At 37.8% G+C, this 18,934-nt stretch overlaps 1 protein-coding gene across 10 annotated transcripts in view; it reads right to left on the bottom strand.

Annotated features, from left to right (window-relative positions):
- ULK4 (unc-51 like kinase 4) overlaps positions 1-18,934 on the bottom strand; it is a 706,344-nt gene that overhangs the window by 519,056 nt on the left and 168,354 nt on the right. For 8 of the 10 annotated variants that reach the window (XR_013413811.1, XR_001443048.3, XM_077992220.1 and 5 more), the window contains one exon: positions 15,800-15,982. Coding sequence is in view for 8 of the 10 variants with exons in the window: in XM_077992220.1 (XP_077848346.1) it covers positions 15,800-15,982 (183 nt within the window). In the remaining 2 variants the exon portion in view is untranslated. The remainder of the gene's footprint in view (positions 1-15,799; positions 15,983-18,934) is intronic. The other 2 variants (XM_077992223.1, XM_077992219.1) reach the window with 1 other exon arrangement.

Raw genomic sequence — 18,934 nt, forward strand, 5'->3', positions numbered from 1 at the left:
TGGAACTTTCTGTAAAGTTTCAGAAGGGATGAAATAAGAAAGAATACATTGTCACAGTGTTTTTATATTCAAATACATTTCTAAAGAACAAAAGGAACCATAGAATTACAAATGATGACAAAACTCAGGAAATGTAAATTAATGATTTGTACATTCTATCATTACTAATATTATTAGTAAACACCAAAAAAGCACATAAGAATTTTTGAAATAAGAACTCTCCCTCATTTCCCACAACAACAAAAAATCATGAATATCTGTGAGATGTTACAGTGCTTTTCCTTTCCAATCATACTGCATGTGAGTAAAAGCTACCCATGTGGTAGGAAGACTATAATACCTAATACCATCACTGCCACTACGACACACACAAATCCCTCAAAGAGAAAATGACTGAAACTTCCCCAGAGGTCACTGAAAAATTCACAAGTGAAGCAAAGAAAAATGTAAAACATTATAGCAACTCAAGTACATATATAATACCAATCCTTTCATTTAAATTATGGAACACTTCAAAGATACAATAAAGTAGGGTGATTTTTTAAAATCCATTTAACTTTATCAAATCTTCATATTTGAAACTTGTAAGCCCAAATCCTTTTTAAGAAACAGTGAATTAGAGAGACACAACTGAAGCCTACCTCTCTCCAATCCTACTGCCCTCCCTCTATCCTCAGAAGCAAGCATGCTGACTCTGGTGGGTTACCACCACAGACATTTTTACTACATAACCATGTATCCATAAGAAATATAAAGATTTATATTTTTAAACAATTGTATTATACTTATCTGGACAAAAAGTGTATCCTTAAACCATTCACTAAACAAAATAATTTACAGTATTAATAATATCCATATCCACATGCTAATGAATATAAGAAAATAATATATGTATGGTGACAACTCCTTTTTTTTTTTTTTTTTAATGGTGATGGGATCTTGCTCTGTCACCCAGGCTGGAGGTGCAGTGGTGCCATCTGGGCTCACTGCAACCTCCTCCTCCCAGGTTTAAGTGATTCTCCTGCCTCAGCCTACTGAGTAGCTGGAATTACAGGCACGCACCACCACACCCAGCTAATTTTTGTATTTTTAGTAGAGATGGGGTTCCATCATGCTGGCCAGGCTGGTCTTGAACTCCTGACCTCAGGTGATTCACCCACCTCAGCCTCCCAAAGTGCTGGGATTACAGACGTAAGCCACTGCACTCAGATGACAACTCCTTTTTATTGAAACATTAACACAACATAAATATGGAAATGAACTACTCACGTAGTTATTATATTGCCCATATCCTTCTGCAGCTTGCCTTTTTTCACTCAAAGTTTTCTTTATGAGATTTATCCATGTTATTCTTTTCAATCTAGTTTGTTCATTTTTAATTGCTGTATAATATTCCACCACATGGATATGAGTTTAATTATGCAATCTCTTGTTGGTTAACTTTTACATTCTGCATCACCTTATGTTACTGCAAACACTACTGTGATAAACAATTTTTCCAAATTTCTTTGTATTTTTGTATTTTTTGGCTCAGGTATGTGCATCTTCAACTTCATTAGAGATTATAAAATTGCACTCCACTTTACCTAGGTGAGTTTCCACTGGCCCATATCTCTGCCAGCAATTCTGTCAGACTTACAAGTTCGCCAAACTGAAGATTATAGGATAGTCATTTTAACTTTCATTTTATCCATTAGTTTCTAGTTCAAGTATCTTTTCCCAAGTTTACTGACCATTCCAATTTCTTTTTCTATAAAGTAACTCTTCACCTCCTATGCCCATTTTGTCTTAACTTTTCCTTTTCATTATTAGGCTATTTTTCATATCCTGTATACTAATCATTAAGAAAAGTTTCCCTACAAGATCACAAAGACAGTTATGTAAATTTTCTTTTAATTTTTTTTCAAGTTTTTCTTTTCATATTTAGTCTTATAATGTCAGAAAAAAAAGATCTAACACTCAAATGTCAATAAAAAACCAGTTGAATAAAAATGTGGTACAGTCACACTACAAAGTGCTAATTTTAAAAAAGATGAAGAACATTTCTATAAACAGATATGAAATTAACTCTTAGATAAGTTTAAAAAGGTACAAAATGGGCTGGATGCAGTGGCTCACACCTGTAATTCCCAACACTCTGGAAACACTTTGGGAGGCTGAGGCAGGTGGATCACCTGAACCCAAGAGCTCGATATCAGCCTGGGCAGCATGGCAAAACCCGGTCTCTACCGAAAATACAAAAAAATAGCCAGGTGTGGTGGCACACACCTGTGGTCCCAGCTACCCTGGAGGCTGAGGTGGGAAGACAGCTTGAGCCCAGGAGGCAGAGGTTTCAGTGAGCCAAGATCACACCACTGTACTCCAGCCTTGGTGACAGAGTTAGACCCCACCCCAGGTCAAAAATAAATAAAGTGCACAATGGTGTATGCTATTTTTTATCTTTATATTAAAAATATAAAGATATATTAAAATATAATTGTATATAAAAATATAAAACATTATATTAAAAATATAAAAGATATGCTATCTTTTAAATTTCAGGGAGAAAATACGCAGCACCCACCAAAGGCCTTTTTAGAGTCAACAAAGCACACAGATTCAAAAGACTACCCAAGATCACATTATCTGTCAGTTTGTTCAGGAACCTGAGCTTGCCAGCAGGGCTACAACTGATGCTCTTCTCCTGTGGGAGTCCTTGCAGCAGCCTGGAAAGCACAGCTCAGGTGCATTAAGAAGAGAGCCACGCTTGGTAGGCATGGGAGCCACCTTGGCTTAGGAACTTCCAACCACACAAACACCAAGTTACCTTGTAACAACTCCATAGCCATAGCTTCCAGAGTTTCCATAGAGACCAGAGTCACTGCACCCACCTAAGGGAGCCCGAAAGCTGTGACTTCCTACCAAGTATTATCATTCTCCCAGCTTAGATGCAATTTACCAATCAGGGACCATTTTTACCACAAGCAGTCCCGCTTGATAATACAAATAACAGGTTGGTCTTCTCGGGTTCACAGAGACACAGAGTTCTCTGTTAACTGAAATTCAAATTCCCATACAGAAGGGGGAAAGGTTTTGTTAACCCTTTATCCATCAATAAGCAGAGATATAAAGAAAGAGAGGTAAACACAGAGAAAGAGAAGATAGAGGCAGAGAGATTTATAGATAGAAAAATATGTATTTATACAAATACATATTTAAAAATACATTTTTCTCTCTATATATATGGACAGAGAAAGTGAGAGACAGGATAGAGAGACAGAGAGAAGATGAGACATATTTACCAATATTTGCAAACAGATACCTGATTGAAATAGATAACCTAGAAAAAATCATTTATGAGAAAGTCAAGAAAACGTGAACTCTGCAGTGAAACCCTGTCTCTACTAAAAATACAAAAAATTAGCCAGGCGTGGTGATGGGCGCCTGTAGTCCCAGCTACTTGGGAGGCTGAGGCAGGAGAACGGCGTGAACCCAGGCACTCCAGCCTGGGCGACAGAGAGAGACTCCATCTCAAAAAAAAAAAAAAAAAAAAAAAAGTGAACTCTGACTGGATTTGTGGCTATTTTGAGAACGTATTAATTTTTTCGTCTTTAATGACATTGTGAATATATTTATTTTTTTAATTCCTTGTCTTCTACAGATACATATAAGGTAATTACAAAATGATATGATGTATAGATTTTGCTTCAAAATAATTCAGAGGAAGAACCAATGTATATAAATGAAGTGGGAATATAAATGAAACAAAACTGGCTATGGCCAGGTGCAGTGGCTCACGCCTGTAATCTCAGCACTTTGAGAGGCTGAGGTGGGTGAATCACCTGAAGTCAGGAGTTCAAGACCAGCCGGGCCAACATGGTGAAACCCCAGCTCTACTAAAAATACAAAATTTAGCCAGGCGTGGTGCCGGGCACCTGTAATCCCAGCTACTCGGGAGGCTGAGACAGGACAATCGCTTGAACCCAGGAAGTGGAGATTGCAGTGAACCAAGATCATGCCGCTGCACTCCAGCCAAAGCAAAACTCCACCAAAAAAAAAAAAAACTGACCGTGAATAAAAAATTGTTGATGATGTGTATATGTAGGGCAATTATATTATTTTTCTCAACTTCTTTTAGGTTTGAAACTTTTTACTGAACACATGCACACGTCCCTTGACTACTGGGGCTGCCTCCCCATTATTCTCACGGTAGCCCTTCTGATTTTCACTTCATCTTCATTCTTAGCGATTCTGAATTTTTTCTTTTTTTGGCAAGTTCAAGTATGTCTTTGCAAGGACTATCTGGCATGTCTATTTTATGAGAGAGGGTTTGCAGAGTATCTACTCAGCCATATTATCAGAAACGGAAATATTTTCCAGATTCTGTTCTTGTCCTGTTTAGATTTTTTAAGTTCCAAGAACAGTCACCTTCTACCAGACACTCTGATGTAAGAAGACAAAGCATATTTTGTAAGTGGCATGATTTCTGCACTCAAATTTAGAACAGGGACACAGCTTTCAAGAACCCAAAAATAACTTACTGTGACTCACCAAATTTAAAAAGATGGATATTAGTAAAAAAAGAAAACCTTAATTTACTATGTGACCTCTAAGTATCTCAGCTGAAAATTTTAAAGATAGAAAGGTAAATCAAAAGATATAGAGACTGTAATCATGCACTTAATGAAGTGTTAAATCAAAATATTTTTGGCATATGTGCAAGAGTTTAATTTTATCACATTTTTTACTGGCACTATAGCTATTTGCAAGTACATACAAAACTACAGTGTTATGGTAGAGAGATCAATTCAACAAGGAGAGCTAACCATCCTAATGGTTCATGCATCCAATACAGGAGCACCCAGATTCATAAAGCAAGTCCTGAGAGACCTAAAAAGAGACTCAGATTCCCGCACAATAATAATGAGAGACTTTAACACCCCACTGTCAACATTAGACAGATCAACGAGACAGAAAGTTAACAAGGATATCCAGGAATTGAACTCAGCTCTGCATCAAGCGGACCTAATAGACATCTACAGAACTCTCCACCCCAAATCAACAGAATATACATTCTTCTCAGCACCACATCACACTTATTCCAAAATTGACCACATAGTTGGAAGTAAAGCACTCCTCAGTAAATGTAAAAGAACAGAAATTATAACAAACTGTCTCTCAGACCACAGTGCAATCAAACTAGAACTCAGGATTAAGAAACTCACTCAAAACCGCTCAACTACATGGAAACTGAACAACCTGCTCCTAAATGACTACTCGGTACATAACGAAATAAAGGCAGAAATAAGATGTTCTTTGAAACCAATGAGAACAAAGACACAACACACCAGAATCTCAGGGACACATTTAAAGCAGTGTGTAGAGGGAAATGTACAGCACGAAATGCCCACAAGAGAAAGCAGGAGAGATCTAAAATTGACAGCCTAACATCACAATTAAAAGAACTAGAGAAGCAAGAGCAAACACATTGAAAAGCTAGCAGAAGGCAAGAAATGACTAACATCAGAGAAGAACTGAAGGAGATAGAGACACAAAAAACCCTTCAAAAATCAATGAATCCAGGAGCTGATTTTTTGAAAAGATCAACAAAATTCATAGACTGCAAGCAAGACTAATAAAGAAGAAAAGAGAGAAGAATCAAACAAGACGCAATAAAAAATGACAAAGGGGATATCACCACCAATCCCACAGAAATACAAACTACCATCAGAGAATACTATAAACACCTCTACGCAGATAAACTAGAAAATCTAGAAGAAATGGATAAATTCCTGGACACATACACCCTCCCAAGACTAAACCAGGAAGAAGTTGAATCCCTGAATAGACCAATAACAGCTTCTGAAATTGAGGCAATAATTAATAGCCTAGCAACCAAAACAGTCCAGGACCAGATGGATTCACAGCTGAATTCTACCAGAGGTACAATGAGGAGCTGGTTCCATTCCTTCTGAAACTATTCCAATCAACAGAAAAAGAGGGAATCCTCCCTAACTCATTTTACGAGGTCAGCATCATCCTGATACCAAAGCGTGGCAAAGACATAACAAAAAAAGAGAATTTTAGACCAATATCCCTGATGAACATCAATGCAAAAATCCTCAGTGAAATACTGGCAAACCGAATCCAGCAGCACATCAAAAAGCTTATCTGCCACAATCAAGTTGGCTTCATCCCTGGGATGCAAGGCTGGTTCAACATATGCAAATCAATAAATATAATCCATCATACAAACAGAACCAAAGACAAAAACCACATGATTATCTCAATAGAAGCAGAAAAGGCCTTTGACAAAATTCAACAGCCCTTCAAGCTAAAAACTCTCAATAAACTAGGCATTGATGGGATGTATCTCAAAATAATAAGAGCTATTTATGACAAACCCACAGCCAATATCATACTGAATGGGCAAAAACTGGAAGCATTCCCTTTGAAAACTGGCATAAGACAGGGATGCCCTTTCTCACCGCTCCGATTCAACATAGAGCTGGAAGTTCTGGCCAGGGCAATCAGGCAAGAGAAAGAAATAAAGTATATTCAATTAGGAAAAGAGGAAGTCAAATTGTCCCTGTTTGCAGATGACATTATTGTATGTTTGGAAAACCCCATCGTCTCAATCCAAAATCTCCTTAAGCTGATAAACTACTTCAGCAAAGTCTCAGGATACAAAATCAATGTACAAAAATCACAAGCATTCCTATACACCAATAACAGACAGACGGACAGCCAAATCATGAGTGAACTCCCAATTACAACTGCTTCAAAGAGAATAAAATACCTAGGAATCCAACTTACAAGGGATGTCAAGGACCTCTTCAAGGAGAACTACAAACCACTGCTCAGCGAAATAAAAGAAGATACAAACAAATGGAAGAACATTCCATGCCCATGGATAGGAACAATCAATATTGTGAAAATGGCCATACTGCCCAAAGTAATGTGTAGATTCAATGCCATCCACATCAAGCTACCAATGACTTTCTTCACAGAATTGGAAAAAACTACTTTAAAGTTCATATGGAACCAAAAAAGAGCCCACATTGCCAAGATAATCCTAAGCCAAAAGAACAAAGCTGGAGGCATCACGCTACCTGACTTCAAACTATACTACAAGGCTACAGTAACCAAAGCAGCATGGTACTGGTACCAAAACAGAGATATAGACCAATGGAACAGAATAGGGCCCTCGGAAGTAATACCACACATCTACAACCATCTGATCTTCGACAAACATGACAAAAACAAGAAATAGGAAAAGGATTCCCTATTTAATAAATGGTGCTGGGAAAACTGGCTAGCCATAAGTAGAAAGTTGAAACTGGAGCCCTTCCCTACACCTTATACAAAAATAAATTCAAGATGGATTAAAGACTTAAATGGTAGACCTAAACCCATAAAAACTGTAGAAGAAAACCTAGCCAATACCATTCAAGCCATAGGCATGGGCAAGGACTTCATGACTAAAACACCAAAAGCAATGGCAACAAAAGCCAAAATTGACAAATGGGATCTAATTAAACTAAAGAGCTTCTGCACAGCAACAGAAACTACCATCAGTGTGACCAGGCAACCTACAGAATGAGAGAAAATTTTTACAATCTACCCATCTGACAAAGGGCTAATATCCAGAATCTACAAAGAACTTAAACAAATTTACAAGAAAAAATCAAACAACCCCATCAAAAAGTGGGCAAAGGATTTATGCAGCCAACAGACACATGAAAAAATGCTCATCATCAATGGTCATCAGAGAAATGCAAATCAAAACCACAATGAGATACCATCTCACACCAGTTAGAATGGCGATCACTACAAAGTCAGGAAACAACAGGTGCTGGAGAGGATGTGGAGAAATAGGAACACTTTTACACTGTTGGTGGCACTGTAGACTAGTTCAACCATCGTGGAGGACAGTGTGGCGATTCCTCAAGGATCTAGAACTAGAAATACCATTTGACCCAGCCATCCCATTACTGGGTATATACCCAAAGGATTATAAATCATGCTACTATAAAGACACATGCACACGTATGCTTATTGTGGCACTATTCACAATAGCAAAGACTTGGAACCAACCCAAATGTCCATCAATGATAGACTAGATTAAGAAAATGTGGCACACATAAACCATGGAATACCATGCCGCCATAAAAAAGGATGAGTTCATGGACTTTGTAGGGACATGGATGAAGCTGGAAACCATCATTCTCAGCAAACTATCACAAGGACAAAAAACCAAACACCGCATGTTCTCACTCATAGATGGGTATTGAACAAGGAAAACGCGTGGCCACAGGGTGGGGAACATCATATACTGGGGCCTGCCGGGGAGTGGGGGGAGGGGGGAAGGATAGCATTAGGAGATATACCTAATGTAAATGACGAGTTAAGGGGTGCAGCACACAACATGGCACATGTATACATATGTAACAAACCTGCATGTTTACACATGTACCCTAGAACTTAAAGTAAAATAATAAAAAGAAAAAAAAACTACCATGTTACAGCCTGGCGCAGTGGCTCACGCCTGTAATCCCAGCACTTTGGGAGGCCGAGGCAGGCGGATCACAAGGTCAGGAGATCGAGACCATCCTGGCTAACACGGTGAAACCCCGTCTCTACTAAAAATACAAAAACAAAAAATTAGCCTGGCGTGGTGGCAGGTGCCTGTAGTCCCAGCTACTTGGGAGGCTGAGGCAGGAGAATGGCATAAACCCAGGAGGTGGAGCTTGCAGTGAGCCAAGATTGCGCCACTGCACTCCACGCTGGGCGACAGAGCAAGACTCCATCTCAAAAAAAAAAAAAACTTTTTAAGAAATGAGGCTAATCCAGCAACTTTATTTAAAAGTTTATCTTAAGGGAATAATTAAGGATGTCCATACAAAAGGATTTAGCCATGAGAATGTTCTCCCTGGCAAATCAATAGAAATTATTAAATGTACAAAAGGGAACTGTTGGAATAAATTGTAATATCTTCATATGATCGTATATCGTAACCTTTTAAAATGATATTGAATAGTTGCATAAATTGACTTAAACACACATTCGTAACACATCACTGAATAGGAGAAATATGTGCCAGCAAAGAACATAGAGTCGGTCCAATTTCTACAAAAAAAAAAGACTCTAATAGCATGAGAGCAGGGAAGGGGGAAATATGTCAACGTATACATGTGTATATGTATATATATGCATAGCAAGTATGAACTTGAAAGGATATATATCAAATTTTTTACAGTGATTACCTCAGAGAGATAAATGTTTAACTTTGGTCTTTGGTGTTCTGTATTCCACATATTCTGAATTTTCTTTTTTTATTTAAATAGAGATGGAATCTTAGCCAGGAGCAGTGGCTCACACCTGTAATCCCAGCACTTTGGGAGGCTGAGGAGGGCAGACTGCTTGAGGCCAGGAGTTCAAGACCAGTCTGGCCAACATGGCAAAACTCTGTCTCTATTAAAAATACAAAACTTAGCCAGATGCAGTGGCTCATGCCTATAACCCCAGCTGCTTGGGGGGCTGAGATATGAGAATTGCTTGAACCAGGAGGCGGAGGTTGCAGTGAGTTGAGATCATGCCACTGCACTCCAGCCTAGGCAACAGACCAAGACTGTCTCAAAAAAAAAAAAAAGAGAGAGAGAGAGAGAGAGAGAGAGAGAGATGGGGTCTCACCATGTTGTCCAGGCAGGCCTTGAACTCCTAGGTCCATGCAATCCTCCAGTCACAGCCTCCCAAGTAATTGGGGCTGCAGGTGCATACCACTGTGCCCAGCTTGAATTTCTATACTACTCATACGAATCCTAACATTTGTCACTATACAGTCTGATAACAATTAAAGTACATTAGCATTGACTACTTTAAGTTTTTAGATATTATAATTATAGAAAATCGTAATGAGCTCATCCAACATATTTCTCCCCAATAAACATCAGGAAACAACCATGAACTCTCAAACTCCTCCCGCCTTGAAAATGAAATATTTGCAGGAAACATTAACAGCTTGGAAGTACCAGAAAAATGACTACAAAGTAAACTAGAAAAATAAAAGAGTTTGGAGTACAAGGATTAGTAAATAAACTCATACCTAACCTACAAGGTTCTTTCTTCTACTTGATCAGGTCTTCCAGAAGCTTCTTGGTCAGTCATTCAAGCATCTCAATTATAAAAAGGTAATCAATTCCCTATATCTAGCAGTGATTCAAGAATCATATATAAAGTACCATCTGCCAATAGTTCAAAAAGTTTCCTATTGGCCAGGCATGGTGGCTCACGCCTATAATCCCAGCACTTTGGGAGGCCGAGGCAGGTAGATCATCTGAGGTTGGGAGTTCGAGACCAGCCTGACCAACAGAGAGAAACCCCATCTCTACTAAAAACACAAAATCAGCTGGGCATGGTGGTGCATGCCTTTAATCCCAGCTACTCAGGAGTCTGAGGCAGGAGAATTGCTTGAACCCGGGAGGCGGAGGTTGCGATGAGCCAAGATCGCTCCATTGCACTCCAGCCTGGAAATCAAGTGAAACTCCATCTCAAAAAAAAAAAAAAAGTTTCCTATTAAGTGTTTAGGGGAAAAAAATGGAAAAAGGTGGTTTGTCACTTTGATTTTTAATCAAAAGTCCCCTCTCATTCTGGTTATGACTGTTCACTTTTTACATCACAGTGTATGGAACTAACACTTGTTTTGGATAAAGGAACCTTCTTCTATTAAGCACATCCATGGGCAAGCAAATCATTTTAAAGATGATGACACAAAATAAATCAAGCGCTCATGATGCAAATGGCTACTCATCCAAATAGCTGCTAAATAATAACCATCTAAGGACACTGACACCCAAGTAGCTAACGCAGATGACAGTGTGAACTGAACAAGTTCCTTCAATACATAAATATCCACTCAAGAAAATGTGTATGATTCAGAAGAGAATAGACTCTACCACCTAGTTAGTTTAAGATGAAAACCTGGCTACAGTTACAAATTTCAAATGGAGAATCAGAGATTAATTATGAACTACAAATAACTATGAAAACATGAAGTATACTGATAATTAAATAACGTTAAACTCTAGGTTTTATTATAAGAAAATACAGCATGTGGCTTAAATGATTACTGGCTAAATTACAAGTAAATGGTACCCACATAATCAACTTTTCCAGAGAACAATCTAGCAACATTAATGCAGCGCCTTACAAATGTATGTAACACTTGAGGTAATCTATTAGAGGTGAACACAAAGATGTAGATAACAGGGTGTTCATCGTATCATGATGAGTAGCAACCAAAAAACAGGAGCCAAACAGTTCAATAGTGGAGGAAGAGTTAAATTATTGGTGCATCACAAAATAAATCATATAACAAGTTTTTTTAATGTCCCTGAGGAATATTTAATGACACAGTAAAACACCCATGAAAATAGCAAGAAAAATCAATACAATTTTATTTTAACTTGGTAAATGTGTGCATAAAATGCATAGACACAGACAGAAAACTAAAAAGAGATAAACCAACATGTTAACAATAATTATATCTGGGTAGTGAGATTCCAGCTGATTTTGTTTTCTTCTTTAGAGTCTTCTAAGTTTTCTGTAGCAAACAGTAATTTCTTTTATTTAAAAGGAAGGGAATGAACTCTTTTGGAGGCTGGGTTTCCATCGTAAAAGACCATAATATATGAGCATCAATCCCGCTAAAAAACAACACATAGAATTCCTTCTCCCTGTTCAACAGGAAGCAACTTTGTATTTGCTCCTGGGTCTCTCCCTCTTCCACTCATTCTAACCTATCAATAATAAGGCTGGTAAATCTGCACCTCAAACATACATGTACAGACATGTATAGACAAAGACACTCACTTTTCTTTAAGTAACATGAAGACAATGATCATTGCGCTAAAACCCCTTAGGAAGGCCAATATCATGACCCTACCTGAGCTGGGTCTTCTTCCAGCTGCCCAGATTCTTCCGTGTCCCTTCCTCCCCTGCTGGCTGTGCTCCAACCTTGCTGACCTTCTTTCTCTTCCCACATCTCCCTAAGATCTCTCACACTTCATGAAGGCTGAACCACAAAGTTCTGCCCCTAGATCTTCACATTCCTAGCTCTTTCTTATCATCCAAGGCCAGAATGCACCTTCTCAGAGAGGTCTCCCCTGACTGTTCTCCGTCCCAACCTAGGCTAATAATGTCTGGCTCCACTCTACCTGGACACTGCCCCTAACAGTCACTCTATCACATATCCTGTTCTATGTTCTTCAGCACACTAAAACCATCCCAAATTACTGTGTTTTCTTGTTTATTATCAGCCCCTCCTGTTAGGGCATAAGCACTTATATCTAGCACTTATACATTCCAAGAACTTGACAAAATTACTCAACACACTGTCTCATCTGTGAAAGACCCAGAGCTGAAAATCATTTGGCCCAAAGTAAATGTTCAGGGCTAGGCATGGTGGCTCACACCTGTAATCCCAGCACCTTGGGAGGCTGAAACGGGGGATCGCTTGAATCCAGGAGTTCAAGACCAGCCTGGGCAACATAGTAAGACCCCATGTGTATAAAAAAATACAAAAATGAGCCAGATGTGGCGGTGTACGCCTGTAATCCCAGCCACTGGGGAGGCTGAGGTGGTCACCTGAGTCCAGAAGGCCAAGGCTACAATGAGCCAAGATCACACCACTGTACTCCAGTCTGGACAACCAGAGTGAGACCCTATCTCAAGAAAAAAAAAAAACAAAAAAAAGCAAATGTTCAATATACTGTAATTTTTTTAAATTTTGTTAATATTTTTATTAAAATAGAACCTTGCATTCTAAATAAAAATTCATTGTACATTTTTGAGGGTGTCACAGATACATTTAAAAAACTACAAGATGAGAGAGAAGATGCACTTCTCCCTATTCCTACCACTAAGTACAGCCAAAAACCCTGGACAGTATATAGAAAACAAATATGACAGATACATGGAAAGAAGGCAGAAGACCACCTAGAGACCTTGAAACCTGAGGATCAATACAGCAATGCATTCATTGAGTTGTCTTTTTGCTTCTTATATCCCAGATTGGGTGTTGAAAAATCCAAGAGCCTAGAAACACCAACAGGTATACATACACAAACACACGAGAAAAAACAGCTCTCTCAAACCAAAGGACCAAGAGAGGGGCAGCCTGGCAAGACAGAAAATTTTTAGAAAATAGCTACTCTACTTCAGCCAAGCACCATGGAGAAACCACACCAGCAAAGAGCAAGTAGGGAGCCTAGACTTCCAACCTCATGTGACCATGGCAAGGTGCCCCAACATTATCCCCTGCCAGAGTGGTGTCACAAAAGACCAAGCAAGGAGCTGGGGCTTTCATCCCAACCAAACGATAGAGAGTCTTCCATCATGCTGCACAATGTTTCCCCAGTGATGAGGCATCCGTTCCACTCCACCAGTATCAGTGGAGGCAATAATGAGGATCCTTCCCCCTCAGCAGCCAGTGTAGCATCAGAGGAGTCCTGGTGGAAAGCCTGGCCTCGCACTCTCACCCAGCAGTAATGAGGAGCTCTTCTACCTCCTGAGGTGACAAAAGCAGTCCACTGGGGATCTGTGCTTCCATCCCAACCCAGCAACATCAATGTAGCACCCTTCTTCCCCCTGCCAATTCAGTGTCAGAGGTACTCTAAAACAGAAGATTCAAATAAAATCCACCACCACCCAAAATATTTCTTGTGTATAGAGTTTCAGTTTTGCAGGATAAAAAGGTTCTGGAGCTCTGTTTCACAACAATGTGAATATATTTAATAATACTGAACTGTACACTTAAAAATGGTTAAAATGATAAATTCTGTTATGTGTTATCTACCACAATAAAAACTTTTTTTAATGTACCAATAGTAATCAAAAGTAAAAGACCGCTTATCATTCCATGCAATTGCTCATTTCCTTAAGACATGTGGAATAGTGTTATATATGATTAATAATTAAAATTATATTAATATACAACCTATTTTACTGCTTTTGTGAAATACTATATTTGAAACTCAATCAATCCATGCCTGTGCTGAGGGTAAAACACACACACACACACACACACACACACACACACACACACACCCCCACCCACCCACACAAATTCTTCTAAAACTCTCAGCCTTTCTAACCATGGATTACATGGTAAAATTATTCAAGTATTACTTTTTCTGATATAATGATAAGAACATTTAATGAGTGAAAATTTAATAGCAAAAACGAGACACATAGATTTGTTAGAAAAAAATACTTTCTCTGAGGCACAAATTTCTTAGCAGAATCTAAATCAGAATAATTAAAGACAAGAAGTGGTTTACCTCTATTTGGACTTCCACAGATCAAGTTTACTATGTAAATCTGAGGGTTACTCATAATAGTTACTGAAATTTTAAGTTTTATCATAAAAACCAAAATGTGTTTCATTTAAAGCAGAAGAACCATGGTAAACAGTGTATTTAAGTGGTTCCATTCCACACTTCTAAGCAGTGTTACCTTCACACGTTTTGCAAAACTCTGAATTGAAAGGTACACCTCTCTACCTCTTATAGAAAAAAAGACCTGTAATCTCAGCACTTTGGGAGGCCAAGGCAGGCTGATCACAAGGTCAGGAGATCAAGACCATCCTGGCTAACACGGTGAAACCCCATCTCTATTAAATATACAAAAACAAAAAATTAGCCAGGCTTGGTGGCGAGCGCCTGTGGTCCCAGCTACTTGGGAGGCTGAGGCAGAAGAATGGCGTGAACCCAGGAGGCAGAACTTGCAGTGAGCCGAGATTGCGCCACACTGCACTCCAGCCTGGGCAACAGAGCGAGACTTCACCTCAAAAAAAAAAAAAAAAGAAAAAAGAATGACTGGTTGAAATAATGCTGCACACTACATTCTCCTCATGAGAATTCACAATCACAATACACATTAGCAAATTAAAAACTGGGAAAAATTGTACAACTGAAAATATTTCTAAGTTACACTCATTGCTTTCCAAATTTATATATAGCCAGACCTACTTTATTTTTTACCTGTTAACACATCATCAAACACTAATATTCTCAGGCAGAACTTCTCAAACCATAAAGTTCAAACAAATCACCTAGAGATCTCACTAAAATGTAGATTCTGATTCAGCAGGTCTGCATGGGGCCTAAGAGTCTACATTTCCAACATGCTTCTAGGTGATGTCAACGCTGCTGGTCCAGGGATCACCCTTTAGCAATGAGCTAGAGAAGACACTTCGAGAAACGCTACTAGAGAGACCTGTTTATCACTATACAGTTCGGTGATATGAATTTAATACTTACAAACTCTACTGTATATACAATAAAGGCATATAAAGGACTAGAAGAGGATAGGTTAAAAACAGAATGGGGGCTCTATAATTTTGACTGGCAGGGTATTACAAGGAAAGGAATAAAAATAGGACAGCGTAAGCAGAAAACTATAAAGGGACTCCTCCCCCTAAAAAAGGCAAAGGATATGGGAGAAAGAGATGGAAGCTGGAGTTGGTGAGGCATAAGAAATGCCAGTACATAGGAAGCACTGAGACATTTTCTAGTTTAACATTACCAAAATGGGACAAGCAGACAGAAGCCACTTAAAGAATTTCTATTTTAATCACTAAAAGGCTCTTATAACATGTTCGGATGAACACTCTGTGGTACAAAGGTTTGGCAAAGTTCAAAAAGGCCTCTTGGGATGAAAAATGAATTCTACAAACACGACATCACTTGCAGAACCACTAAAATTGCAGAAGAAAACAACAATTTTTAATGTAGAGTAACAGGTAAAACCTAAGTCAAACCTTTTCTTGGATTAGTCTTTGAAGATGAATCCCACAGGACAACATGGCAGTGAATAAGGTCAACATGTACTGCTGAACTTTGCAGATGGCAGAGGCCAGGGAGTTTATTACTGAGTTCAGTCCCACCTTTTCAATAACATTCTGGAAGGCAGTAGGAGAATGGCGAGTGATTCTACACAAGGCCTACAAAGACAAGAGAACAGATCTGTCAGGCAACTCCAAGTGCATCAATCATTCCCCTGAAAGGTAACACAGGCTTCTGTGTCAAGGAGTAGAAGGTGCTTACTTGGCTCTCTTATTACATATTTTGGCACAAGAAAGTTGGAAATTTTCAACAAACTTAAAAATAAAACAATCTGGCTGCCAATAAAAGCTAAAGTTGTTTTAAAACACTAGAGACTACTGTAGCAATAACCATTAAATTGATAAATCCATAAACCTATATAGAAAAATTTCCCTTTAATTAATAAAACACATTATCAAATACCTTCAGATAATGAACTAAGTGCTGAAAAACAGTGGTAAAAGTGAATATCTGGCATTTATTGTTTACAATGTGAGGAACACTATCTGTAAATATCTGAAGATTATTTAATTCTTCTAACAAATATGAGAAAGGTAGTTTATTATCTTCATTTTATAGATGATAAAACTAAAGCATACAGTAGTTAAGTAACTTGCTGAGAGGCATATAGCTAGTAAGTAGCAAAGCAGGGAATTAAACTGATGTAATCAGACCCCAGACTGTTCCTAAATTGCTCTCAGACTATTAGACATGAAACTTAAAATCAGCTAACAGAATGTATTAAGTATTGGAATAGAAGTGGGCTCAATTAATTGTGCTTGGAAAGGAAGAAAAAGTCAATAAAAGGTATATAAATAAGATGACGCTGAGCCAGTTTTTGAAGGGTAGATGGGAAATAGGTGAACAAGTGAGTTAAAAAGAAATTCAAGCTTGAGAGAACAGAACAAGTATTCACATGGAGACATAAACATGTAAGGTGTCTGATGCAATTAGAACATTTATCAAGTGCAGAAAAAGAAGTACACAGTAGGAAAGAAGAAAACCTTATGATCTATCTAGAAAAGCAGGTTGGAGCCAGAGTTGGTCAACAAAGCTAGGAACTTAAAAATGTATGCCATAAGGAAAGGGAAGGTCTTGAAAGGTTTTAAGGAAAAGAAAGACATGATGATATTCCGTGTGTACATGAGAGACTCCAAAGAGAGAAATAAGCTTAAGCTAGGAATAGTTTTATAAAAACACTCATTATAATATCATATAAGCTCTCTCTCCCTGATTTATATTTTAAACAGATTTATAACCTTGATTAATAACAAAAAGATCAAATATAAAACAAACAAATAATGATGTCAAAAGGAGGGACAGGAGGGAGGGAGATATAAAAAAGATACAAGACTTTGAAAACTATTTCCATTTTCTTAATCATCTTAGAAAAAAATTAAAAACCTTTTTCTCTCCAAGAATAAATTTCCTTTAAATGTCATTCAGTAGAGACGGGGTTTCACCGTGTTAGCCAGGATGGTCTCAATCTCCTGACCTCAGATGATCTGCCCACCTCAGCCTCCCAAAGTACTGGGATTACAGGTGTGAGCCACTGCATCCAGCTCCAATCTTTATGAAAATGCCAAGATGACTTTATTATAGCCAGAAAGGAAAAGGTAAATATAACTCACGACAAGGAAGGACTTTTTTCCAGATGCTTCCTCTTGAGGGCAGGACTGAGAGGTGGGAGGTAGGAATGGGGCCACAAAGAACCTTCGATCTTTCACGTTTATACCATTCAAATTTTTCCAGTAAATGCATATTACTTTATAGTAATATTTAAAGTTGCACTCCAATGCCAATGACTATATTAGATACTTTTTAACTTGTATTGAAATAAACATTTATGGGAGATTTTTTAATTAATAACGTATACATTTACTGCCATTTCTGAAATAAACAAGTAAATATATACACTGAAAAAATGAGCATTTGTAGAGCACGAACTATATACTTCTCCCTAAAAACAAGTCCCTTTCCTTGTGGAACTATCATATGAAACACCTATAAAATTCTACAAACACCTATAGAATTAATAATCACTGACTCCATTTCAAACATATACCAGGGATTTTTATTCATTTAGAGATATCCATATCAGAATGACATGCAATCAAATAATTAAACTCTGCTTTGGGCATTTTTCAAATAACTTTTCAGTGTGTCCTCTTTCTTTCAAAAAAGCTACAGATGGGTAAATTAGATATGGTTTAGAAAATACGAAACTAGGGTTCTTCAAATCTAAACTCCAAATTGCATGAGTTTTGGTAGAAAAGTATTAATAGTAGTAATATCTGAAAAAAGGAATATTAAAAATGAATTCACTTTATTTTTTTATCTGTGTTCATGTAACACAATAGAAAAATGAATTCCATTCTAAAAATCTGGTTATAATTTTAAAATTTTGAGAGGTAGGGGTGTGTGTATGTGTGTGTGTATAAAAAGCATTCTTTAATTAAAAAATAAAAATTGTGAAAGTTTTAAAAATGAATCTAAAATTGCTGTTTATGAAATCAAAACAGTATTGTTTAATTATTTTCCTAATCCAAGTATTTTTTTTAAAAAAGATCATTTGAAGTGATGTCGCTAAAGATCAGAATTTTTCTAGCAAATTAGGATTCTCTCAGCAATGACTTCAACACAGCAAAACAATAAGTCTCATTAGCACTATAACAATTCTTGGAGGAGCTGGCACTGCAAAACCGACTTTCCACTGATATAAAATCCCTACCCAGTTATGATGGGGAAATGTCTTAATAAAAGATTTTCCCAGACTACTTCTGGACAAATGGAATGGGTCTTCTTCAGAATGCCGTGCAACAGCCTAACAGACTTTCCGTTTTGAAAAGCTCATGCAGAAAATACTCTAATTCACTTCTAAATATCAAACTCGGTTGAAGGCTTCTGAGCAACTGAGAAGATGCACAGAGCCTTACCAGCACACTAGTACTTGTATTTTCTGAATCAAAAAAAAAGAAATCAAATCAAATCTGATCTTCAGTGATGTGATTTTTAAACATTTACTTATTAAAATAGAGTCTGGTCGGGCACAGAGGCTCATGCCTGCAATT

This window comes from Macaca mulatta, chromosome 2 (assembly GCF_049350105.2).
Source record: "Macaca mulatta isolate MMU2019108-1 chromosome 2, T2T-MMU8v2.0, whole genome shotgun sequence".
In the NCBI taxonomy this organism is placed as follows: Eukaryota; Metazoa; Chordata; class Mammalia; order Primates; family Cercopithecidae; genus Macaca; species Macaca mulatta.